At 42.8% G+C, this 26,490-nt stretch overlaps 1 protein-coding gene and 1 long non-coding RNA gene across 3 annotated transcripts; one reads left to right on the forward strand and one right to left on the reverse strand.

Annotated features, from left to right (window-relative positions):
- The first annotated feature begins 3,315 nt into the window (after positions 1–3,315).
- Positions 3,316–22,607, forward strand: LOC120306153. The gene is made up of 2 exons (XR_005556181.1): positions 3,316–3,421; positions 18,384–22,607. It is a non-coding gene; the product is annotated as an uncharacterized LOC120306153 (long non-coding RNA).
- Positions 7,113–25,415, reverse strand: DHH (desert hedgehog signaling molecule). 2 transcript variants are annotated; one of them, XM_039338857.1, is made up of 3 exons: positions 24,573–25,415; positions 10,105–10,366; positions 7,113–8,929 (listed from the first exon to the last, which is right to left on the reverse strand). In XM_039338857.1, exons 1-3 carry the CDS (start codon positions 24,885–24,887, stop codon positions 8,286–8,288), a joined length of 1,221 nt encoding a protein of 406 aa, XP_039194791.1. In that variant the 5' UTR covers positions 24,888–25,415; the 3' UTR covers positions 7,113–8,285. The 2 variants fall into 2 exon arrangements, with proteins under 2 accessions (XP_039194791.1, XP_039194790.1); XM_039338856.1 differs by having other exon boundaries at positions 7,113–8,953; positions 24,573–25,390.
- Positions 25,416–26,490: the final 1,075 nt, after the last annotated feature.

A 26,490-nucleotide genomic window follows, 5' to 3' on the forward strand; every position in this document is an offset into this window, starting at 1 on the left:
ATAATTCAGAATTCAAACAGACAAGCACCTGCAACATAACACCCCAGACTTAACAATTGTCGATAAGAAAGACAAAAAAGTCTGGATAGTGGACGTGGCAGTGCCTGGAGATAGCAGAATAGAAGAGAAAGAACTGGAGAAGATAACAAAATACAAAGACCTACAAATAGAAATAGAAAGACTGTGGCAAAAGCAAGCAAGGGTAGTACCAATAGTCATAGGCTCCTTGGGTGCAATCCCAAAACAACTGGAGCACCACTTGAACACCATTGGCATTGACAAATTCGCTATTAGTCAGTTGCAAAAAGCGGCCTTATTAGGAACTGCTTCCATCCTGCGACGATATCTGTAATACCATCAAACATCCACATCTGCCTATCCCAGGTCCTGGGTAAGGACTCGATAGGTAGACAAAATGCCAAATCCAGTCTGAACATCTGGCTGACTGTGCGATGATCGATAATAATAATGAAATGTCAAAACAAGCAAGCTCAGAGAGCACTAAGGACCCTTCATAGTTTTTTAATGTATAAAAGTTCCTTTTAGTCTATGAAACCTAGTGGTAGGAAACTGAATAGATTTGAAATTAATAGTTTTTTTAGGAAGAACAGCCCTTTTAAATGTTTGAAGCAACACTAGTGAAAGATGTAGTTTTTAACCTACGTGCTTTTTGGTTGTGTTAAACCATTAAGTACATGCATATGTACACATGCTGTCCTATCTTTTCTTTTGTCTATTTGAGTCAAATAATTCTGGGGAGTATAACTAGGTATATAACTCCTAGGAATACAACTACATATAAAAACATTTAAAAGTACAGTAAAAGACACCATAGTATATTAAAAATAATTATCCACTCCACTAGGAAAGTGCAAAACACACAAAACCAGGTTCCCCAGAACATCCCATCCTCATAACCTTAAAAATCCAGTTTTTAAAGATTTTCTGAAGAGTCAGCAGACTCAGGGCCCATGCAAATCTTGGAGATGGGGGGCTGGGATGTGGTTTCACAACATCTCTCAAGTAATGAATCCACTCACTTTAGCCAAATGATAGTCTAGACACCAGAAGAATCTGAGCAGCTCTCTGTATAAAACAAACAGAAATACAAGACAAAAACACAATAAAAGAAATAAACTAGGGAAATAGTACGATAGGGGTTCTAAAGATTATTTCAACTTAGTGAGTAACCAAGATCTTTATGTACCCCAGGCAGAAATGCAAGTGAAACCACCCTGATGCTATTAAAATGTAATCAAGGTATCTATCTTCTATTGATATGCAAAAGCTTGCTTTTTGGACATTTCCCCTATTTAAAGATAGAGGGCCCTCTGATAAGCTGTGAGATAGCTTAATGCTAGATTTTTCCATTTGGCTAAAAAGAAGAAGAAAAGTCAGGGGTAAGTTATCCTTTTTGCAATACCTGCCTTAAAGCAAATTAAGGCAGAATGTTTCCTGCAAGTAATGAAGAAGGAGATAAGCATTACCATTGTGGGGTTTTATTCAGTCTGGAGCCCTCTGTAGTCCTGGAATTTCAATTTGCATAATCTATCAACCCTGTGAATAGTGTTGGGTTCAAGGAAGATGGCTGCATATCACTTCTGTCCTGTGATATACTGTGCTTAATGCATCTGAGGAAGTAACCACAAAAGTATAGTCAATGTTTTAAAGTGGCTACCAAACTTAACTCTAGGTTACTGTCTTTTCATTCGTGCTGAACACAGCTTCTCAAACTTTAACACAAGAGCTTCATTTATTTATATTAGTGCAAAATATTGGTATATTGTTTCCTGTTAGAGGTCTAACATTCAAAATGTTTAAACTCAAAATTATTAAGGTACATAACATTCAAAACAATATAATTCTGTATTCCAGATGGAAAGAGCTGTAAAACAGAATAAAAGCAGCAGAAGGAAAGCTAAAAAAAAAATATCCCAGCATTGTATTAAATTATTATCAAAAGGCTCTGGAAAAGAAACCATCTGAGGGAGGGGAAGAATCCCAAGATCAGGGGAGGGAGGAGTCTGCTAGTAATTGTTCTACATGCAATGAGTTACTCATTCTGGGTTGACTCAGACATTCATGAAACACTTGCCACTTTAAAAGGTCCCTCATAGGTGGCCTTGCCCTGGTTTTGTGTAACAACAACAAAGGCAACAGATGGAAGCGGGAGCAGTTGTGTCATTGGGACCATAATGACAATCACAACAGCAACATGTGATATCCGGAAAAGAAACAATATTACGACTTCTGGAGCAATGTTTGCTAGCTGAGTCTTTGAAGAAACAGCTTTCCTAATTTTTTTTATTTTTTTTTTGGCCAGGGTTATAATTCTGCTGTTCACGATGTTGGGAATATCCTTTGCAAATATTAACATACCATCATTTCTAAACATGTTTTTAACAACAAAAACTAACCCGTTTATTTTTCTCCCAATTGTGGGGTCCTTGGTACTCTCTGGACTTGGTGGTTTTCTTGCAGACATTTCATTATCAAACTAATTTGGATAATGAAGTGTCTGCAAGAAAGCAACAGAGCTCAGAGAGCACCAATAACGCCACAGTTCAACCTTGAGCTACAAATGTTCTCTTATGTTGATTTCTCCCAATTAAATGCAACGTATTTGCTCCATTATTTGGCTAGAGCACCAGAGGGCAGCAAAAGACACACAATCAGAAATTGTCCCATTTTACTGGAATTCTCATCTTTCGTAAGACAAGAATCTAACAGCTAGACCTGCAAGGCTCCAAGATTATTACTCCAATATTTTTGGTGGACATTAAACTGGAGAAGTCTTTAAACTTACGTTGAATAGCTACTAAGCATATCAGAAACCCTAATTGAGTGGAAGAGAACACCTGCTTTACTCTTTCACTTAAGTCAGTGGGGCTTAATATAATTTAGTATCATATTAAACAAGTGTTTTATGGGTTTTCACCTTTGCACTTTGACCTTCTTAGATCAATATTTTACCGTGCATGTAATCCTGGATCTTTAATTCAATATTTTTTACTCATAGTTAACTCAATCCAATTTACACAGTGTAGGCTGGGTTTGCACAACCCCTTAAATTATAATGTTGTGGGCACATTGGACATTTAATTGTGTGTCATGAACACTATTATAATGCCCTTCCCTTTTTGCATCTGGCAGAAATATGCTTTGCAACATTTTTTCCCTTAACTGTCTCTTTTTCATTTCCTGAAAGTAGACCAGGAAATAGATTTTATATTTTTAACTAGGGTAAATAAGTAAATCTGGAAGTGGCTAGGATATCCACTAGCCTGGCTGCCTCCAGTGTTCAGCTTGTTTGGCAGATTTCTTATTCATGCCAAGTAATGCCGGACTAAAGTAGACGTATCATGTGAATGTGCCGTAGATGAGAACATTCTTGCCTTCCTGTCAGTGTATCTTGTTTAAGGTATTTATCTTAATTGCAGCTTACTTACTGTGATGTATATGAGATGTTGTTGTGAATTCATTTAGCTTTTGTCAGTATCTTCTATGAAAAAAAAGCTAACTGTAAGCAGCATGCCACTCTCCTCAGTTTGAGATATACAAGGACTGGATTACATGAAGTCCTTCTGAAGTGAGGGGGTTGCAATGACCAACAGTCAGGAATAAGGGAATAGTGGTTCAAGAACATCTGGACCACTGTTTTATTAACCTGCAATATTTATTCATTTAAATGACGTTTCAGACTGGGCTTTTTTTTTTCCATTATTGTATTTACATCAATATAGCATCTTGGCAGAAGTTACAACTGCCTATTTCTGTTTTCCTGGAGTGAGAAACCTTGAAGATCCTGAATCCCAACTCCCAGCAGCCCTAGTCACTATAACAAATGGCCATTGGTTCCAAAAGTTATGGTTCAGCTATGCCCAGGAGCTGTTTTTTCCATCCCTGCTGTGTTTGGTGAATCGTGGAACTGACCTCTAGGATTTGACTGGTGAACAGAGACATAGCCCTTGCTACAGAGTGCAGCTGGATTATAAACAATAAAGCACTTCTGATAAAGTATGGCGCATTACAGGGTACAAAATAAAGCAAATTTAGATGTCCTGAAGCTTTAATCCACTTCCATCGGTCAATATTTGCGTGCTGGAATTCTGTCTCTATACTTCATCTGTATTTAACACCTAGCTAAATTGATCTATAATCAGCCAATGATTTTCCTATAAAAACTGGATCCTGATCCAGTCTGGTGGTTACTATAGGTAGGGAACAGGCTGTATAAGCAAGCCGGTCCTGGGAGATTAAAGGAGCAGGTGGAATACCCTTGTTAGACCTCCACATTATTTTCATCTTTCTAATCCCATGTGCTATGGACAGGCAGTTCCTAAAGCTCTCAAAGGCAACACAAAGGGAACTGAGCCAGCGGCATCACAACATCATCCCACCCTTTGCTGCAAATGAGGGGGAATCAACAAAGCTTTCTCCCGGCTCTCTTATACAGACAAGGGTATGGGTGCCGAATTCCCAATTTAATACTTCTTTCAGGACTCTGAATTCCTGGAGCCACAAAACATTTGACATCCTTCTGTCTATGCAAAAACATGGATTTGAACCCTCTGTGGCATATCCACTTCCATTTGTTTTTTGTTTAACTGTAACATACAGTCTACCTGGGAATGTCTGGGAATTCATTTAGCTTTGAATTGCTCAAAACAAGCAGACAAATATGGTAAAAAGAGTAGGCTCTCACTGTTATCTTGTTAGAATTTTTCCTCCTCCTCCTCACAAAAATTTATTATCTGCCTATTTATGCAATCTGAATGTTTATGTAAAAAAATGAGAGCTCTTCACTTCATGTATTAATCCAATCGGTGAGGACTACATAAACATATCCACTTTCTACCACCATCTCTAGGCACAGAGGAAAATAATTAGCTTTGTATTCTAAGAATACAAATTCAAGGTCTGATTATAATTTCCCAGGCACTGTTAATAGCGGAGATCCCAAATAAAATTAAGTAACAAAGCTGGATTTTTTTGTTAAAGCAGTGCAGAAAATTTGACAAGATGCAACTACATTGGGGATCCATTAGTACTGGTAGCAGTCTTATTTGCTGTTGTCAGTCATTCACTGTCTTACCAAAGAGAACACATGCTGGAAAAATGCACTTTTTAGTGAAAATTTCGTACAAGGAAAATTTGTTATGGTTTCAAAATTACCAAAGTGCCCAGGTTATTATTATTTTAAATTTATTATAGCTGCACATTCCCTTAGACTTTGGATGGCTTTGTGTCCTTCACCACCACCACCTGTTAAGAAGGCGCCCAATTGGTCCCTTGCCAGAAACCCACACTGGGATGAAGTGTGCAACTCAAGAAGAGTGGGAAGTAGGGCTAGACAGAGCAAGGGAGGACATAGAACCAGCCAGACCTCACGCCCACACACCCCAGTGTAAACAGTTGCCTCTGTCAGCTCCCAGCTCTTTTTTGACCTTCATTATACAAATGTCAGAGGCAGGAATGCGAACCAGGATCAGAAGCAAATGAAATGGTGGCACAAAGTCAAACATCCCAGCAGGAGGCAACTGGGTACCCTCCCAGGCGTGACTAGCTGTGCCAGCAAGCAAGTCATGACCCTGCAGGAAGATACAGGGCTGGGAGCTAATTGGCGGCTTCCATTGGCCTCCCAGCAGTCTTTCTACCACAGGCACTCCTCTGCGGGCCTGATCTGAGTTAGTTCTTAGCTTCATAGTTACAACTTTTTGCACAAGCAACAGTGAGGGTAGAACCCAGAAATCTATGAATGCATCAGAGATGTGTCTCATTTCGGCACTGAGTCAGTAGAAGCAGAAATGTGGAAGATTCCATCCAAAACTTAGGTGGCCCAAGTGCATTCTGGGAAGGATATGGGTGACCAAGGTGCAGAAAGTCTAAAGCCATCTTGACCCACGAACCTGTGTGAATGCAAGATTGTTTAATTTTGTTTGTTAGAGCAATGGATCTATGTATATTGAGCATATAATAGGCCAGGGGTAGGCAAGCTTGGCTCTTTTATGACCCGTGGACTTCAACTCCCAGAATTCCTGAGCCAGCCATGCTGAGGGGAAAAAGAGAGGTTTCCAAGTTGAGCCATGCTGGCTCAGGAATTCTGGGAGTTGAAGTCCATGAGTCATAAAAGAGCCAAGGTTGCCTACCTCTGTAATAGGCCTTTGAGGACAAGTAGTCTCTATGTATATGTAATTTAAAACCCCTATCACGCCAGAACATCAAAAGAACGGGGAGGCATGGGCAAATACAAAATCGCCCTATACCCCAGGTGAAAAGTACAAACTTCTGGGACAGACTCATGTGTAAAATAGAATGTTTTGCCCCAATCAATTAATAGATAGGGGGATTGCCTGCCAATGCTGAAGACACATAAGATATTGTATTTTCATCTTCCCCTTCCCCAATCCTTACACAGGATATTGAAACAGATCCTTGAAGAAACACATCAAGACACCAGAGTCAAAGTAATTCTCTTTAGTTAAAAACACACAAAAATACTATTGCAAAAAAAAAAAAAAAAAAGGAAGACGTTAAACAGCCTGCAGAAATAACAGTTTATTCCTCCCATTCATTTCCCTGTCAAAAACACCCAATTAATACCTCCTACAGTACAAGACAAGAGGTGGCCGACCACATTTAATTTACTACTTATATAAATATAAAAATAAAAACTCTGGAGTGCCAGTTAAATGTTAATCTCATTAATGTACTGCAGGCTTAAGGGAGTGGCATGGATTTTAATTTTCGTAAGGAAATATTAAGTTTCCCGTTCACCCCTTGCCCATAGCGGCAATAGGAAAATGCAGGTGGCTCTTGCTTAAGATCCAAGAATATCAGAAAAGAAATGAGGCAGCAAATCCCATGGTGACCAGCATCCAGGTAGTCCTAGACCAGGGGTAGGCAACCTTGGCTCTTTTATGACTCGTGGACTTCAATTCCCAGAATTCCTGAGCCAGCATGGCTCAGCTTGGAAATTCTCCCTTTCCCCTCAGCATGGCTGGCTCAGGAATTCTGGGAGTTGAAGTCCACGAATCATAAAAGAGCCAAGGTTGCCTACCCGTCCTAGACTTACAACCACAATTGCTAAGCAAAACAGTTGTTAAGTGAATTTTACCCCATTTTACGATCTTTCCTGCACATTTGTTAAGTGAATCACTGCATTTGTTAGGTTAGTAACACAATTGTTAACTGAATCTGGCTTCTGCCTTGACTTTGCTTGTCAGAAGGTCCCAAAAGGAGATCATACCACCCCAGGATACCACAACCGTCATAAATACATGCCAGTTGCCAAGCGTCCTAATTTTGATCATGTGACCACAGGTATGCTGCAATGATCATGTGAAAAACAGCCATCACTTTTTTCAGTGCTGTGGTAACTTCAAATGGTCACTAAATAAAAGTTGTACCACCATTCAATCCTCATTCCAGCCTGGGTGATTATGAGACCTTCCCCTACAAAAGATTGGAATTGCCTCTTTCACTTCTCTTCTTCTCGAATCCAATGTTGAAATTCGCTAAGGAAAGGGATGCCAAGCTATAAGGATGCTACCCACATTCTGTTACAAGCCATTATTTCATTTATGGTCCACAGCATGTTTCTTGGCCTTCTTGGAAAAGCCCCGCTGGCAATGGGTTAGACAGACCCTGCAGGTTTTCACATTACCTGCCCAGTGAAGGGTCAGCCAACCTGTTTGTTACCTTTCCTCAAATGCATGTCACAGAAATGCTGCAATATATTTCTGAAGCTGAGGGAAGGTGAAGAATCTTATGACCCTCTAGAAATGACCAGCCCTTGTTTCTATTGTATACCTGGCTCCTTCCTGACTTATCCCATTAAGCTGCTGCAGGGGGGATTTTTAAAAAAAGCCACAGCTGACCTTATGCTAGTTTTATAAGCCCAGAAGATCAGGTCACCTATAGGAAATCCATCCCACCTGCTAAAAATTAAGACAGTGGGCTTATTGACTTTGTGCTAAATTTAGGAAAACCCAGCATGCCTCAGATATTTTTAAGCTCCCCAAACACATCTGTAGGAAGTCCAGTGCCTGTGATATGCATCCTACAGCAGGAGTACTGGTATCAGTTGATCTAATCCCTCAATCCAACTCCTACATGGCCATAGGCTAGTTTCTCTGTTGCAAAGGTTGATGCTTTTTTAAAGGGACCTCAGCTCTAGAATCATTAGCCAGCCAAGGCAAGGAATATGGAGCCAAGCGAATGCTCAAGGGTCTCCCTTATCACGAGTTTAACTTTGTCTGGCAAACAAGCAGCCCAGCAAGCCTCTAGGGGCGAAGTACATCCTGGCCCAGCAAATCCCATGCCAGATGATACAGAAACTGTGAATACCAGTGCACGCCCGTTTCCTGAGCACTGCAGTTTCTGGACTCCCCCTTCAGGGAGAGTAGTGAGAAGATGCCATAGACAAAGCGTAATGGGGCAAAGGCATAGTGAGCCCAATGGTGACTTTCGAGGACTGCATAGCAGGATGCCAGCACCCCATTGACCAGGATTGTACCATGGGTGGTCAAAGGGGCATAGACTCCAGTGCCCTCTTGCTGCCAAACCCGGACTACTCGGGCAGGATGTAAAGGAAGGTTGTCCCCCTTGTACGTCAGCACGGAGTCCCCCACACACACTCTGCTGGCAAACACAGGAGAGAAGTCCGTTGTGCTGTTGACTAGGTCCCGTGCAACGAAGATGAGATGCGAGGATGTAAGCAGCAGCCGGTGAACAGGTTCCTCTGTCTCAATGGCCACGAAGAGTATCTGCTGGTGTGGTTCTCGATGGAGGAACAGCAAAACCTCACTAAGTGTCACTTCTCCATTCTGATCTACGCTGAATACATAGTCTCCATGGCGCAGTTTGGAGAGGCTCCTCTTCTCACCACTCGGCAGCGTCACAGTCGCATCACCAGGGAAGCAGCCGCCTGCACGAATAGCCATGGAATTATCTAGGGAATTTAACAGGCAACATCATGAGATGGGCTGCATCTGGGTTCCGGTCTCCTGGGCTCAAGGTTGAAAGCCCCCCATCTTTGACTGTGTTTGGGAGCCTCCTAGAGCAGGGGTCCCCAACCCTGGATCCATGGACCGGTACTAGGCCACGGCATGTCAGAAACCGGGCTGTGCAAACAAGCAAAACCTCATCTGCAGGATGCCGGCAGCACACAATACCACGCCACCTCTGGTCCGTGGAAAAACTCTCCACAGAACTGGTCCCTGGTGCCCAAAAGATTGGGGGCTGCTATCCTAGAGCATCTAATGTCCTTGCCAGGTATCAATGCCAAGGCCAGAGGACTTTATGGGCAGTGGGAAAGGCCTCAAACCAAGGGTGACCCTTGCAGTAGGGAGAAGAAAAAGGAAGACTTTTGAGTGCCAAGGTCATTGCTGGTCTGGATGTCATAGATCAGAGGTCCCCAACCTTTTGGGCACCAGGGACCGGTTCCGTGGAGAGAGGTTTTTCTACGGACTGGAGAGTGTGTGGTTTTGTGTGCTGCCTGCATCCCATGGATGGGGCTTTGCTTGTTTATGTGGACCAGTTTCTGGCATGTCACGGCCTGGTACTGGTCCACAGATCGGGGGTTGGGGACCTCTGTCATATATAACAACATATACAAAGGGGAAACAACCTTTTAAAAATTGTATTTTAATTATGGTAGTTCCTTGCCATCATTTATCTTTTAATGGGAATAATAATGGCTTCCTTCTGATTTTTGCTCTGATTTTAAGACTGGCTTTCGGATTCTTGGCGATAAAAAGTAATAGTGAAATACTTAAATAACAGATTTAACTATATTTATGGAATGGGTGAGGAATCAACACAGTGTAACGTATTTATTTAAAACATATAGTTGCTCATCTTATATCAAGGGGCAGCAGTTCTACATAGGACAAAATCTTCAAAAGTATTAATATGTTGACTAATTTGGGAAAGTGCCACGTCTGATGCTACCCTCGTTCACAAAAACTATTTTCTGACTCTTTCCTCTGCTCAGGCAGGTAATGGAGCCTAGGAACCCTGCTCTTCAAAATGGCTTCATGCAAATCCCACTGGCTCCACCACCCCCTTTTTTTACAGCTGGGGGCAGAGTTCTCTCTGTACCTGCTTTCACAGAAACATGGATGTGTGCCTTGGATTCATAGTACACCCAGTCAAAGCCAGCCTCCACAGCTAAGCGGGCCAATATGCCATATTTCTCCCTGTCGCGGTCAGAGGTGGTGATGTCCAGCGCCCGACCCTCATAGTGCAGCGAGTCAGGCAGGTGGTGTCCATCTTCATCCCAACCTTCCGTCACTCGCAGTCTTATGCCCGGCCACATATTCATGACGGCAATCGCTAAGGCATTCACTCGATCTTTGCAGCGCTGCAGGAAGCAAAGAGGTAGATGGCATTAAGATTCAAGCTGCACTGAAACAGACTTAAAGGAGGCTTGGGAGATAGAGAGGAGAAAGACCGTCCCAAGGTGCCAGCAATTGATCAGCTCTGGCCCAGAGCCATTTCCACGTTCTCAGGTTCAACTTCGTCACTTGCTCATTTTTCCCCTTTTTAATCCTTAGTGCCTCACAAAGCTACTGGAAAGAAAGATCTTGGTTGTGATCTTTATCCACGTTTTCTAGAATACAGGTAATCCTCCACTTACAACTGCAATTGAGCCCAACCTTTCTGTTGCTAAACGAGACAGTTGTTAAATGAGTTTTGGCCCCATTTTATGACTTTTCTTGCCACAGTTGCTAAGTGAATCACCGCAGTTGTTAAGTTAGTAACATGGCTATTAAGTGAATCTGGCTTCCCCATTGACCTTGCTTGTCAGAAGGTCACAAAAGGGGACCACATGACCCCGGGACTCTGCAACAGTCATAAATATGACCCAGTTGCCAAGCATCTGAATTCTGATCACGTGATCATGGAGATGCTGCAGCGGTCGCAAGTGTGAAAAACGGTCATAAGTCACTTTTTTCAATGCCGTTGTAACTTTGATCAATCACTAAAGGAACTGTTGTAAGTCAAGAACTACCTGTACAAGAGGGATCCATCACAACTTGTTAAGACATTTCAGCCTGGCAGGACTTCTCTCTCCTCCAACATCTATGGAGCAAAGGGGGGGGGTCCAAGTTGAATTTTGACAACCGAAAATTTCTCCTTCGTCCTGCCTAATGGCCCACGTAAAAATAATTAAATTTATATGCCAACTGCCAGGGATATTTGATCTATACTTATTTTATTAAGTGCAAAACTGTGCTTATGAATTACTCTTCATTATAAGATATCACTATCAGGATGAAGCACCAAGGAGTGTTGTCCATAGTGAAAGATGTACTCAAGACAGGGGGTGGAGCGTGGGCGGGGCCAGCTTTTGGGCACTCGGTCTCTAAAAGGTTCACCATCACTGTCATAGAGCATCAAGGACCCCACAGGATTTACATTTTTTGCTTCCCCTTTGGGAGCCTCCTTTCACCCTCACTTCAGCTGCACAGAAAAAGTAATTCAGGTTTAACTGGACAGTCCTGTGTGACTTTGCATTCCTTATAGCAGCGGTTCTCAACCTGTGGGTCGGGACCCCATTTGGGGTCGAACGACCATTTCACGGGGGTCGCCAAACAACGCAGTCCGCCATTTTTCTCCCCTTTTCCTTAGCTGTGCTACTCCCTTTTATTCTATTGGCTTTTGAAAGCCAATAGAATAGACTCTCTTGAATAGAGTCTAATTCTATTGGCTTTCAAAAGCCAATAGGAATTGTCCAGGCTGTCTCTGCCCTGCTGAGCCCGCCAAAAGTCCCATTCTGCAAACGGTGCTGCACCAGTTGAGTAGTCCTTGACTTACGACCGGTTGAGTAGTCCTCGACTTACGACCGGTTGGGGGTCGCGGCATTAAAAAGGTTGAGAACACTGCCTTATAGCAATATAGTATCCCAAATCTATTTCTTGTTAGCAAAGAATTGGCAAAACAAAAGAAATAGAAATAAGAGACTGGTGTAGGATACTTCAATCTTAACTGTTAATGCTATGAATATTTCTTCCACTATCCCTTACTTGCTAGGGATGGCCTGTAGCCCAGTGGTGACACTTAGATTTGGCTAAAATGGTTCCAGGTTCAAAGTCTGTCATATATATCTTGGAAATATATGCTGATATTGTACTGTATGATCACGCTATAGATGTACAGCATTTTCTTTTTGGAAAATCAAGAAGCTCTCACATTCACATTCTTATTTGCTGCCAGTAGTTGAGTTTAATATATGTAACAGAACTCAATTAACCCCCCAATAAAACAAAATATCCTTTAAACATTATTAATTACGTCTTTTTTATGAACTGGAATGGAGCTATCTGCCAAGGGCATTTCCAGCTGGAAACCTGGATAATTAAGAAAAGTCTTTAATAGTCTGTAATAGCTTTTTTCCTCATATTTACTTTACATGTTTCTTAAATTTAATGAACAGAAAGATCATGTAGTAAATCAGACAAGAAGAAAGCAAATAATTAGCTAAGCGTGAAGGCAAGAATAAAAGATTTAAAAAATGCAGCATGTATGCAAAAGACAAAGTCAACTCTGCTTGAATATGTGTGTGTGTACAAATATGCTGCTTTTGAAGTACTTTTTCAAAAAAAAAAAACCACCTTGGATTTTTTGAATAGCCTTATGCTCTCCCCCCACCCCCATTTTTTCCACAGTCTGTTTATTAAGAACTAGGGGAAAAGGTGACTTTTAAAGTGGGAGGATCGGTGGGCTTGATCTTGGCCATTGACAATTAACTATTAATTCTTTGAAATTAGGCCATCCCCCTCCTGAAGCAGTCAGGTGGAAAAAAAGAGCAACTCACCGCCCTGAGAAAAATACATTCCAATTCATTACCTGGTTTTTAATTAACCTGAATTTAGACTAGGCAGATCGGAGCAGGCAGATGAAAGATTACTTAACCGAATAACATCCTGTTAAAAGTTCTCTCAAGATACGTGGGCATTTTTTTGTCCCATTCCCTAGAGTGCCCTCTGGTGAAATCAGCTTTTCTTTAGCAGCTATCCCTATGTCACCCTGAATCCTATCCTATTCTCTTGCCCCTACTTTCTTCCATCAATTTTTAGACTTATCTCTTTATTACAAACTATATATCTCATAACCCTTACAAGGAGTCAGTCAAATATTCATGGTTCCAATACCCCTTTTCCCAAAAAGAGATCTGCTGTGGCTTACAGGAGAGGAATTATGGTTTAAATATACAAGGTGCATCAAAAGTCGCCCAGACTTGCTTGATAGTGAGATGGATGGATGGAAGGAAGGAAGGAAGGAAGGAAGGAAGGAAGGAAGGAAGGAAGGAAGGAAGGAGGGAGGGAGGGAGGGAGGGAGGGAGGGAGGGAGGGAGGGAGGAAGGAAGGAAAGGAAGGAAGGAAGGAAGGAAGGAAGGAAGGAAGGAAGGAAGGAAGGAAGGAAGGAAGTCATATAGGCCATCAGATGAGCTAAAGGAAGTCTGCAAACATCAGAGAAAATATTCCATACTTAGGAATATTTGAAAATCGTGTGTCAAACAATAAAGAAATGTTTAGAAAAAAATGGCAACCAATTCAAATATCTGAGGTAATTTATTCAATATATTCAATTCTACGAGATCTGTTTTGATACACCCTTTGTATAAACCTTGCATAAAATACGCAAGTCACTAAACTGCTTTTAAACCAACAAAATATTCCAAGATGCAATCATTTGTTACTTAAATCTTTCCTTGATATACAGTAGGTTTTTATCACATGATACCTTTTTTTCCTAAGTATCCAGAGTGCTAAATACTGCATTTATGTACAATGAATTGTACAGAATACACTTTAGGAATAAAGTTAATCTATATGATATACACATGCAAATATTTGCAAAATGTGTCTTCAAGTAAGTACATGCATTATGCTGCTGAGATTATACATACATCCCGGTTTCCTGTGGAATCACTCTTTCTGCCACTTCATGAAACCCGGCTGGGTAGCCTTGGGTCAGTCCCTCTCTGTCAGCCCCACCCACTTCACAGAATTATTGTTGTGGGCAAAATAGGAGGAGGAAGAAATATTAGGCATGTTCACTGCCTTAAGTTATCTATGAAGTAATAAAGGTGGAGAAAATAAATACATTATATATATTTATATATTTGTATTGATGTAATGCTTTTAATGTATATAATATATTAGTATACATTTATATATACAGTGGTACCTTGGTAGTCAACAGCTTTGAAACTCATCAGATTTGGTACTTGACACATTTGGACATGAAATTTTTGTCCCGGTACTCATTGTTTGTTTGATACTCAATGAACAAGCTAGAACTAGTCGCTGTCAGCTGCCTTATATTATGATTACATTACTCCTTATGGGAAAAATTTGTTTGGTACTCAGCATTTTCGGTACTCATTGCGCCTCCTAGAATCAATTAATGTTGAGCCCTGACACATCACTGTATACCTAATACTCCTGCCTCCTATTTTGTTTTTAACATTTACATTATCTTAGGATAGTAGTTCTGGGCGGAAGAAACAGCTACAGGTAGTCCTCGAACTTAAAACCATAACTGAGCCCAGAACTTTTGTTGCTAAGCAAGACTCACTTAACGTTTTGCCCCATTTTACAACTTTTTTTTGCCACCGTTGCTAAGCGAATTGCCGCAGTTGTAAAGTTAGTAGCACCATTGTTAAGTGAATCTGGCTTCCCCCATTGACTTTGCTTGCCAGAAAGTTGCAAAAAGCAATTGCATGAGGCCAGGACACTGCAACCGTCATAAATACAAGCCAGTGGTCAAGCGTCTGAATTTTGATCACATGACTATGGGCAGTAATGGCGAACCTTTTAGAGACCGAGTGCCCAAACCACAACCCAAAACCCACTTATGCATTGTCGGGTGCCAGGTGGGTGTGGCCCATTGGCTGGGTGTGGCCCATTGGCTGGGCGTGGCTGCGGCGGTAACGGCAGACTGGGTGGAACTAGAAAGTTCAATCAATCAATTCCAACTTTGCAAGATTTTTTCTCCCACGAGAAGTTGAAATTGACTGAATGATTGAACCTTTATTTTTTTTTGCACACGGTGGCGGAGGCCTAAAGCGAAAAGGTGTTATAAAACTCAGCTGAAGGCCTAGGACTGGGGCAACGGTGCGCGTGCCCACAGAGAGGGCTCTGAGTGCCACCTCTGGCACCCGTGCCATAGGTTCGCCACCACTGACTATGGGGATGCTGGAACAGTCATGAAATGGTCATAAGTCACTTTTTTTCAGTGCCATTGTAACTTAAAACAGTCACTAAATGAATGATTGTAAGCTGAGGACAACCTTTGCTGTCCTTCAAAGCCAGAGATTGCTCCCTGCCTCTTTCCAAGATGCTGTTGGGTGGGGGGGGTGGTTGGGTGTAGCATGGGTGGAGTTTCGTCATAAGGGGATAATTAGGGTGTGTCCGGTAGGCGTGGTGCTGGTTCTCTCAATCCAATTACGACATGAAAACTACAAGGGTCTCTAAGACCCAGATACGGGCAACCAGAACACCTGGTTGAATGAGATGCCGAAAAGAGGAAACAAATGGCAAAAGGGTGGGGGACAGGAAGCGAGTGGGAGAAAAAGGCATTTCATTATTATTATTATTATTTAAAAAAGAGCTTCGTCTCTAGTGAAAGGAGCAAGCCAGAAGCCTAAAGAGGAATGCGAGAGGCTTCCCATGGGCTCCTGGGCCTGAGTACAATAGCTGTTTTCCAGGCCCAGAATTACTTAACTCGGCGAGAATTCAAACTCCTCGGGTAATAACAGCAAAATCATCAACTTTGCCACAAAGAACTCTTTCAGTCATTCCGCAGGCCCGGCACTGGTGTCAACGCAGGGGGGAAAAGGGCACCATAGGACGTGTCATAGATGGGACCTCATTGGGTGCCAGCCTTCCCCCTCTCCTTGTGACTCCCACTGGTGGTCCCACAGCACCCGGCAGCTTCAGACCAAGCAGCTGCTTTCTTGCAGTGGACTATGAGCGGCAGGGAAGTAGGAAGCTCTTGAGCTCCTATTGGAAGATGGGGAAATTAGAAGTTGCCCATCTGGAATTAGAAGCTGCCTACTAAGGCGAGAGGTGGATGATTCTTACAACGACTCCTCTGAGCTAGGAGGAGGGTGAGGAGCTGAATTACACCTCCCAGCATTCCTCCTCACAGTTCATACTGGTTGGGGCTACTGGGAGATGTTGTTCAAAAACCGGTTGCAGAAAGGAGAGAAGTCTATCATCCCGTGCTCTGGATCAGCAGCAAAATACAGGTAGTCCTCAACTTACACAATTGAGGACTACACCATTCACTTCAAAGTTACAACAACACCGAAAAAAAGTGATTTATGACCGTTTTTCACACTTGCAACCATTGCAGCATCCTCATGGCCATGTGATCAAAATTCAGACACTTGGCAACTCATATTTATTTATTTATGAGACTTACCGTAAATGCCGGCGTATAAGACGACTTCCGCGAGCGCTGAAATCGGCGCCAAAGACGGGGGTCGTCTTATACGCCGAGTCGTCTTATACGCCGGAAATACTGGTAATTTCCGGAGTATAAGACGACGTTCTAGGAATGCGGCCCGGCTATAAAGACGGGGGTCGTCTTATACGCCGGGTCGCCTTGTACACCGGCATTTACGGTATATACCGCTTTAAGTGCAAGCACTCTCTAAGCGGTGTACACCAGTAAGCAATGTATATATATATTTACATTGCCCCAACAATCTGGGTCCTCATTTTACCTACCTCGGAAGGATGGAAGGCTGAGTCAACCTTGAGCCGGTGAGATTTGAACCACTGACCTGCTGAACACAGTCAGCTAAAGTGGCCTGCAGTACTGCACTCTAACTGCTGCGCCACCTCGGCTGCAGCATCCCGGGGGGGGGGATCATGCGATCACCTTTTGTGACTTTTGACAAGCAACGTCAATGGGGAAGCCAGATTCACTTAACAAGCATGTTACTAATTGAACAAGTACAGTGACCCACTTAACAACTGTGGCAAGAAAGGTTGCAAAATGGGGCAAAATTCACTTAACAACTGTCTCACTTAACAACAGAAATTTTGGGCTCCATTTTGGTCGTAAGTCAAGGACCACTTGTAAAAGCCATCCCAACCTTTCCCCTCAAAATGTATAATGCAGTTTTGCATTGTTCGCATCCCTTTTCTGATCTACTTAAAAGGAGCAAACATTATGAAGGGTAGCTAAATTATTTAGTCTAGCTGCTTGTGCAGTTTTCATATATTGAAAAGGGGAATTTATCAACTTCATTCTTAAGCCTCCAATCCAAAGGATTTGAGGTGGCAAATTTTATATAAACTTAAGAAACATCATAAATTAGGGTCAATTTTAACAACAATCAGCTTAAAACCTTATGTCCTCCTCCCAATGAACTTTGCACTTATTAGCCAGAATAGTAAGAAGGAATACATTTGCTTTTTTTACTCTCTGGTCTTTAAAGTAAAAGGACTAGAAATTTAATTCACATGCAAGAAAAAAAAATACAGATTCAGAAAAATTTAATTGTACATCCATAGGAGAGTCAAATAAGTCCACCTAACTGCCCCCCAAAGATAATTATAAGTTTCCTGCTACAGCTGTTGTCTCAGTGAAAAAAAGAATACAAAATACAGAACAACAGAGCTGGAAGGGATCTTGGAGGTCTTCTAGTCCAACCCCTTGCTCAAGCATGAAACCCTCCACCATTTTAGACAAATGACTGTCCAATCTCTTCTTAAAAACCTGCAGTGTTCAAGCACCCACAACTTCTGAAGGCAAGCTATTCCACTGATTAATTTGTATCCAACCAGTTGAAAAGTTTCCGCCTCATCTCCTGACAAAGATAATTGCACTTTTTTTCTTGAATGTCCCTTAATGAGCATAGAGTGGAATAGGAGAGGAAAGATTTAAAAAGCTCCAGTTAATAATTTTTTTTGCCCTGGCAAGGCAATGTGAGTGTGGGGGAAAATTCACTGCAGAGTTTTAGGCTGAAAGAGAAGCTTGTTTTTGCTTTTTATAAATGTGTAAGTAGCAGTTCAAAGAAACCTTGAAGTTATTCTCATATCAGAAGAGCAAAGCTGATAAAAGAGAATTTGGTTCAGCAGGAATTGGGCAGATCTTACCCCCTCCCCCAAAAGAGGGTAGGATTTTTACAAACTGAAATAAACAGTTAAAACAGGGGAAAAAAAGTAACAAAGATTATTACAAAAGGCGTATAGTCTCTGTTAAGACCTATCTTTTTAGTTTTTCTTAAAATGTAAGCTGCACTTTTAGACAATTTACCATCCTTATACAATTGCACTTACTTCTGCACAGACGTATGTAGCATTTTAGTCTTGATATAGAACGAATTTGAGAGTAATTGCAGCTCTTTCTTTCAGGTGGAATGTAAAGGCAATTAAAGGACAGCAATATAGGATGAAATGTATAAAAAGAGAAAATGGGAAGAACAGAAGATGGAGCCAAATGGTTTTTAGTCATGGCAACTGAGATAATTTGTATCACAAACCTCAATATATTGGAAATTGTCTTCCTGGCTTCTTTCCCTCCCCCAAAGCAGGCAAAATTTGACAAGGGCACATTTGGAATCTGAAGATATGCTGTGGACACTTTCATGCGCTTGTCACAATTTCACCAAATTAACTACTGAACGTAGTTGTGGTTTAGATATTTAATTACAGGTAATCCTCAACTGATGCTGACAATGGAGCCCAAAATTTCCATTGCTTAGCAAGACGGTTATTAAGTGAGTTGTGCCCCGTTTTATGACTTTTTTGCCACAGTTGTTAAGGGAACTATGCAATTAAATGAATCTGGCTTCCCCCATTGACATTGTTTGTCAGAAGCCAAATGGGAAGGTTACAAATGATCACATGGCCCTGTGACAGCACAACTGCCATACTTTCATGCCAATTGTCAAGCACCCAAATTTTAATCACATGACAATGGGGAGGGTGCAAGGGTCGTAAGTGTAAAAACTGATCATAAGTCACTTTTTTCAGTGTCATTATAACTTTGAACAGTCATTAAATTAATAGTTCTATGCTGAGGACTACTTTTAATTTCTAGATAGCCTGGCTCCATCCTATCTCTGGGTAGCATAAGACCTAGGCCAGGGGTAGGCAACCTTGGCTCTTTTATGACTCGTGGACTTCAACTCCCAGAATTCCTGAGCCAGCCATGCTGAGGGGAAAGACAGAGGTTTCCAAGCTGAGTCATGCACCCAAAAAATCGCAACACCACTCAAACAAACATCCCATAAAGGATCCACCAGCCTCTCTAGTCCCAGGCCTGGGGGAAGAACCAGGTTTTCAGGACTTGTTTAAAAACTTATTTTGGGATAGGGATGGAGGCAAGCATGAACAAGGCACTAGGTGCAGTCACTTACCCTCATTAGTAACTAAGAGTGCCTTCTGGGTCTCTCTCTCTCTCTGAGGTCCAGAGGCCTTTTTGCAAATGGAGGTGATGACAGAGGTTAATATTTGTTTTGCAGTTGTCAATTTCCAATCAATTTAAATATTCTCCCTAGGTATACTCAACTACCTCCGATTATGGACATAGTTATGTCCACACATGAGTCAGGTGGGGCAGGGAGTCTCCTTGTGGAAGTATCTTTAGGCAACCTATTTACTGGTGCCAATTTGCCTCTTTCTCCGATGTATTATGTGATTACTTTAAAACAGAGAAAACACTCCTCGCTTCGGCTGCAAAACTTTAAAGGCAGGGTCTTCGTCTGACACGGGGAGCAAGATTATTAGTCATCTGCGCATGAACCAAACGCATTCCTGAAGTCATTCTAAGGAATATTTATACTCGTGGTGTTTAAGCCCACATCACCCAGCTTCCTGTCTCCCCTTAAAGCAGCCTCTAATGCCCCAGAGGAGCAACTAAACCTTCCTGTAATTCTTCTCTTTGTTCTCTGTACACCCCCTTAGCTATTCAGAGTTGAATGCCTGCTGCCAGCCCACCCTGCCTTCAGATGGCATGCTATGACTCAGCAGCAGGAAACTGGAACGAAGTCAGCTTTCTACCCACCAAAGGCAAAATGTCATTGTCCCAGAGAAGCACGTCTCTTCTCTCCCACCTTCCATGTCCTTTTTTCCCTCACCGCCATATGTTCTATCATTGGAAGGCTTCACATAGGCCTGAAGGAAGATGTTCTGGTTTTTCAAGTAAAGGAATAGCTATTCTTGCCCAAACTCAATCCACCTTTTGTAGACACAATGTGATTGACTGTATTGAACATCTGCAGGATTTAGGCACAAAGCAATCTATCTGGTGGGTCATCTCTGCTGGTATCATGCTACCCATTCATCTTTGATAGCACTCCTTGGTCCAGGAAGAAGCCTGGACATTTGGCACAACATTCACCTCTCCTTCCTCATTTTACAAGCTACATCCATGTAGAAAATGCTCCTGCCAAATGAAACAAGGCATGAGAAAGATGACGTTAAGGATCTGAAAATATTAGCAGTTGGTGGTGTTTTCTTTCTTTCTTTCTTTCTTTCTTTCTTTCTTTCTTTCTTTCTTTCTTTCTTTCTTTCTCTCTCTCTCCCTCTCTCTCTCTCTCTCTCTTTCTCTTTTATTAGTTTTATTCAGGTAGCATTTTCTCTCTTGCTGCCCAGATGAATACAGTATTTTCTTTCCTAACCAAGACACGTAATATTGAGGGAAATGGATATTGTGTCTCAATAAAACAAAAAAACCAACCCAAAACAAAACAAAGGCACTTCAGGATGTTCCATCTATAACAGATCAATATATCTAAAACTAAATGGGAATTCCCCATCCACCCATCCAAGTCACAGCCCCAATCAATTTGTCTATTAAAATTAGTACTTTTAATCGTCCTCAGTACGTTATTTCTAAACATTTCTAGCAACGAGTGAAAGCTCCTCACAGGGAGATCCAACTTGGAACTAAGAAGGAATTTCCTGACAGTGAGAGAAATTAATCTATGGACAGCTTGCCTCCCAGAGTTGTAGGTGCTCCATTGCTGGAAGTCTTTAAGAAAAGACTGGACAGCCATTGGACAATTCAGGATGGCATAAGGATTCCTGCCGTGGACAAGGTGTTGGACAAGAAGACTTCCAAGATCCCTTCCAGCCCTACAATTCTATGACTTCTGGCTTAGAAGTCCTCCACTTCTTCCGCGGTCCCCTGATAAAGCCCTGGTCCTTTCTTGGGGAACAATCTGGGTCATGAGGCTGTTTACACAACCCTCACCAGACAGCAGCCATTTCATCACATTAGATGAGGCAAATAAGATGGGAAGCAAGGCCCTCCCTCAGCCTCCAGAAGGACCATCCTCTTCCAGAATTATATCAAACATTCTAGGCCACAAGTGAAGTACTCTTTTTTAACATTACAATTATATATCTGGACTTGTTATTTTTCCTCTTTTCTCCCTTCACTTTTCTCTTTTATGTTTTTAAGCCTGGAGAGAGGCTCCTTTTCCAAATTGGGTATGCAGAATTATAACCATAATGGAATCTGCTCATCATAGTCATTAAATGGTTGCAATCATTAAGGGAGACACTCACATGAGTGCCTCGCTCAATGACCGCTGTCCCAGCTCTCCCATGTTTGGCCACTAAGCGAATACACAGATTGTTAAACGAACGGAGTAAAGGAACTGCCGACCAAAAGAAAACAGGCAGTTCCGTTCAGTGCACAGAACCAACATGGTGGATCACAGCTTCCTTTTTTCAAGCATGGGCTCCCTTCCCACCATGCGCTAGAAAATTAGTCTTTCTCTCTAGCTGCCCTGCCTTCCCTGGGCTGGAGAGAAATACTTTTCTCTACCTAGCATGGGGCAGGGTGGGGAGATGGCACATTGCACAGAGAAACAAGCTGGCTTGCGATCTTCCCTGTTGACTTTCTGAGCAAACCATCAGGGAAGATTGCAAATCACATGATCATGGAGGGTTTGGCAACCTATCGTAAGTGTGAGCAGGTTGCCAAGAGCCCAGATCACAATCACATGGCTGCAGGAACACTGCGATGGCCATAACTTTGAGCACTAGCTGCATATCCCTTCTTTCAGCATCATACATTTGAACAGGTCATAAGTCGAGGACTCAAATAAAATTACCACAATAAACAAAGCCAATACTGTTGTAATTGCATGCATGCATATCTATGGAGTGGACCTCCAACCACAGCTTGACCTACAAATAACTTGACTAAAGATAACGGGAAACCCTGACCCTTCCCCACTCAACATAAAAGGATGGACTATAATCAAAGAATCTCAGGCATTAGACCTGCTGGGAAAAAGCCAGCTTCCTTTGCCAATAGATTCTTCTCTTTCTCTGCATAATGGCACCCTCAACATCAGTACTCTTCCTACCCATCAATGGATAATCTGCCTTTGGTTCCGAGAATTACGGTAGCACTTATTTTTTGCAATTTATTTTGGCCTTGTAGGCACTTCATACAATGCCTTTGAAGTGGGAGAGAAAGATTTTTTTTTTCAATAGGGCTCATACTACTCTACTGAAGTACAAAGTAGAAAACCACATTTTCTCTTAGCAGGTTGTGCAAATGTGTTCATGTACAGTTCAACGTGTCAGATGAATCAGCAAAAATGGGGTAAAAAAAAACAAGAATAAGTTATTCATCAATTAGCAAGTCATTATGACCATTGTATCATAGCTTCTGATGACCTTCTGATAATCTGAATCTTTTAGGTTAACAAATGGAGATAGTTTTGAAGTCAGTTACATTCTTATTTCACAGGATGGAGCAGGAAGAACATTCAGAGACCAAAGAGAGAAAGAGCAAGAAAAGAACCAAATTAAAAGCATATTTAGCAACAGGGGAAAACTGAGGTTTGAGTTCTATGAATATCTTTCCTTTACCGTAGAGAAGGATCCTTCAACCACTTTTGGCTAAAACTGAGTTCCTTATAATCTGTGTTTTGTCTTAGATTTGGAGGCTGGCAAAATCAATCACCTTCCTCAGCTTGCCTTGTGAGTTAATTGATCATACTATACATCGATTGTGATCTCCATTCCAATCTTCAGAAATGTTCATTTCAAAGTTGGAGTGGTTTTGTTAATGCTTTGTTCCTTTTGGGGCGGGGGCCTTTGAGGTCTTGATGGTAAAGAAGCACTCCTAATTGTTTCTGTTTCTAAATGTACCAGCCTTAGCTTCTTTTATTACCTCAGAGTTAACATATCACTTAATGTACATTAACTTGAATGTTTGGTTCACATGTAACTGTTAATTGCATTTGGTTAGTTCTGAAGCAATTCTTTTTTTCTTCTCCCTCTCCCTCACAATATACAATGTGTGTATATAAACCTTGCACAGTTTTATTTTTCATATAATTCATGAAATGGGTTGTGATCCAAGAAAGCTGGTAAGATAATAAATGTAACTCTTCCATAGGATTCCTCCTGTTTTTGCAGAGTTAATAAGGGCTGTTTTTTCTCCCTAACGAACACTAAAGCAGCATTGTTTCCATCACAGAGATTAACGAGATATATGTTTTCCCATTTTTCTTACATTTAAAATGTTCAAGACTACACAGCATGCCACCATAAAACACACTAATAATTAAACTAAAGAATTAAGAATTGCAACAATGAAATACTCCTCAGAACAGTTTATCTACGCTTGAATAACAAATTAAAATCCAATTGACAATGGTTTGGTCTACTTCAGAACAAGCATTTTTCTACCCATTTGGCCATTTTCCAACAAAACACTGAAGTACCTTTGAGTTTCTGTGATACTATGAAGCCCAAGTGGATGTTGTAACTGCACAGCAGAACACAGGAGACGTTTTAAAAAGAAATGCCAATGCCAGCATTTTATAGGTACACACACAAGATAGATCTTTGTGGCAGCATATCTTGCTTTGGTATCAAAATGCCTCAAAGAAAGTCTTTCTTAAAGACATGAAAAAAACAGAAAGAACAAACAGGCCGTTTGCAGTATGAAGGAGTCCTGCAGCAGTTTTTCCTTCTCTGGTGTATGAAATATTATTTAGACATTATAATAAAATTTGGTAGGGACATTCCTCCCGGGATTAGCCTAGAAATTTGCTAGTGGCACTAGTTTGCCAGCCCTGTTCTGTCCCCAGCCATAAAGACCAAGGCGGGGGGGGGGGGGCAGAAAATTAAATCCACCAAACAACCTCTCAGAACAATGTCTCTGAAGAAAACTTCTGAAATTAGCAATAGCTCCCTGAAATGTCTCTGTCTAAACCTGCAGATTTAGAATCATTCTGTAAGGGGCTATTCCCAGATCACGGCCTAAAGAAACCCCAGACTGATAACATTTTATCATTTAAGACCAGCAACCTGGCTGAGGGAAAGCCCCAGGGGGCTAACATGTATAAAGAGAAGAGAGAAGTACTTGGGTCCAAGGCTGCAGAGCTGTTAAATCCTCTGATCTGTAGGGTGCACTTGCTCAGGTTAGTCAAGAGTTAAAGGAGAGGCTGTCATCCTATGCTCAGAGTCAGTCTGCTTTGTTGCCGCCTCACACGTGCCAGGGCTGAACCTGGCACCCCAAGCTTGCTGGGCAGCCAGGCACCACCCTTGCCCCTGAGGAGCACCCACCTCTGTCATCAACCGGTCTGCACCTGTATTCTCTTCATCCTTAAAGATGATGTCAGGGTTGTAGTTGGGCACCAGGACCTTGAAGCTTTCCGAGCGGCGACTGATTTTGCCCTCGGCTTTGCCACTGGCCCCAAGGGTCTGTTCCGCCACATTGGGCACAAACTGCTTGTACTGCAGCGGGGCCAGGCTTCTGCGGCTGGACTGCTTCCGTCCCACCGGCCCCCTGCCAGGGCCACAGCCGTGAGCAGGACACAGGAGGCAGCTGGTCAAGCAAAGCCCAAGCAGGCTGACTAAGGCAAGCCTGCGCCAAGCCATCTCAGCCAGATGCCAGCCTAGCTGGCCCTCTCCTCAGACGTGCAAGTCTCCGCTGGTGTCCAGGAGCGCAGTCGGCTGGGGTGGGCATCACCCTGACCAGGCTGCTGGGAAGGCAACGGGATTCCTCCACACTCCCATCCCCTCAGGAGCCCACTGCTGGCAGGAAGGTCTCTCTGTGCCCTACGTCTCCTCCCGCAGTGCCACTGCCTGGCCCCCATACGCGATTCTGGCCCCTCCCCGTGCCAAGACACAGTGGCCCTTTCAAAGCCGCCACCACAGCTCCCAGCGCTTTCCAGAGACCGGCCCGGCTCTCCCTGCCCCCTGGCGTTTCCCCCTGCCCAAAGCCATCGCGGGGCCTCCTTCCCCAACGGCAGGCTACCGGGCGGCAGGAGCCCCAGACGCAGAGGCGAGCGATGCCACCCTTCTCATTAAGGGCTCGGGGGAAGCCAGCTGGGTCGCGGCGTTGCTCCCGCTGCCCGGCTCCGCCTTGAAGCCCAGCCCTCGAGAGTTGCTGTGCCGGCCACATCCCTCCCGGGGCCTCCTCTCCCTTAAGCGACAGGGGCAGATTCCCTGAGGGAGGTGCACCCTACCGACACCAACCTAACGCACACTCCCGCGGCGGGGGACTCAGCCGCCACCTCCCTGCCCAGGCTCGGAAAGAGAGAGCCGCCTCTTCGTTGTGCCAGTCTGCATTCTGGCGCCCTCTACTGGGGAGGCTGGGGAATCCCGCGACTTACCTTGCTCGTAGAAAGAGCCCGGGGAGGGGGCCGTGCGGCTAATGAAATAGTGTTTTCGGAAGAGACCTCACTTTCGGAGTCCTTTTCTCTCTCCCCGCCTCCGTTCCACCATTCTTAGCCACCCTGCACGTCGACGCACCTCAGGCCTTTTGCATGAAGATTTCCATCCCCGCCCCCTTTCCCGGCGCCCTGGTTTTCTTCAGGGGAAGTAGGTCTGTAGGCCACTAGGCCGAAAGGCATCAAACAGAGCTGCTTGGGTTTCCTGCACTTTCAGCATTGTTTCCTGCGTTCCAGGATATGAGAAAATAAATAACCAGAAGGCAGAATATCCCTGCCTGAAGCTGCCCTTTTTTCTTCTGAGCAGAGAGTAACACACTTGAGCGATTCCTGGCCCTAGAGATATGGCCAAAGAGGAGAAGTTTCTTCCCCCCTTTCTTGGATCATGGCTGAAGTTGGCCCACAGATGTCAAAATGATTATTTTAAAAGTTGATTTTTAAGCAGCACTTTCAGATGTTCCTTTCCTTGGTTTTGCTTCACCTGTTAACTGGACTAGAAGATCTCCAAGGTCCCTTCCAGCTCCTATTCTATTCTATTCTATTCTATTCTATTCTATTCTATTCTATTCTATTCTATTCTATTCTATTCCTATTCTGTTCTATTCTATTCTATTCTATTCTATTCTAATTTCTATTCTAATTTCTATTTCTATTCTATTCTATTCTTATTTTTCCTCAGCTACCAGGTGGGAGAAGAGAAAGGAAGGATCTTTATTGCCAAGGACTCACCCTCAGTTATGTCACTGCAGGGAAAGGAGAAAGACCGTTGGTACTTCATCAATCCATCAGTTTCTTGAATTAGGCCACTG

The sequence above is a fragment of the Crotalus tigris genome, unplaced genomic scaffold (genome assembly GCF_016545835.1).
Source record: "Crotalus tigris isolate CLP2741 ecotype Arizona unplaced genomic scaffold, ASM1654583v1 scf7180000017721.692284, whole genome shotgun sequence".
Classification (NCBI taxonomy): domain Eukaryota; kingdom Metazoa; phylum Chordata; class Lepidosauria; order Squamata; family Viperidae; genus Crotalus; species Crotalus tigris.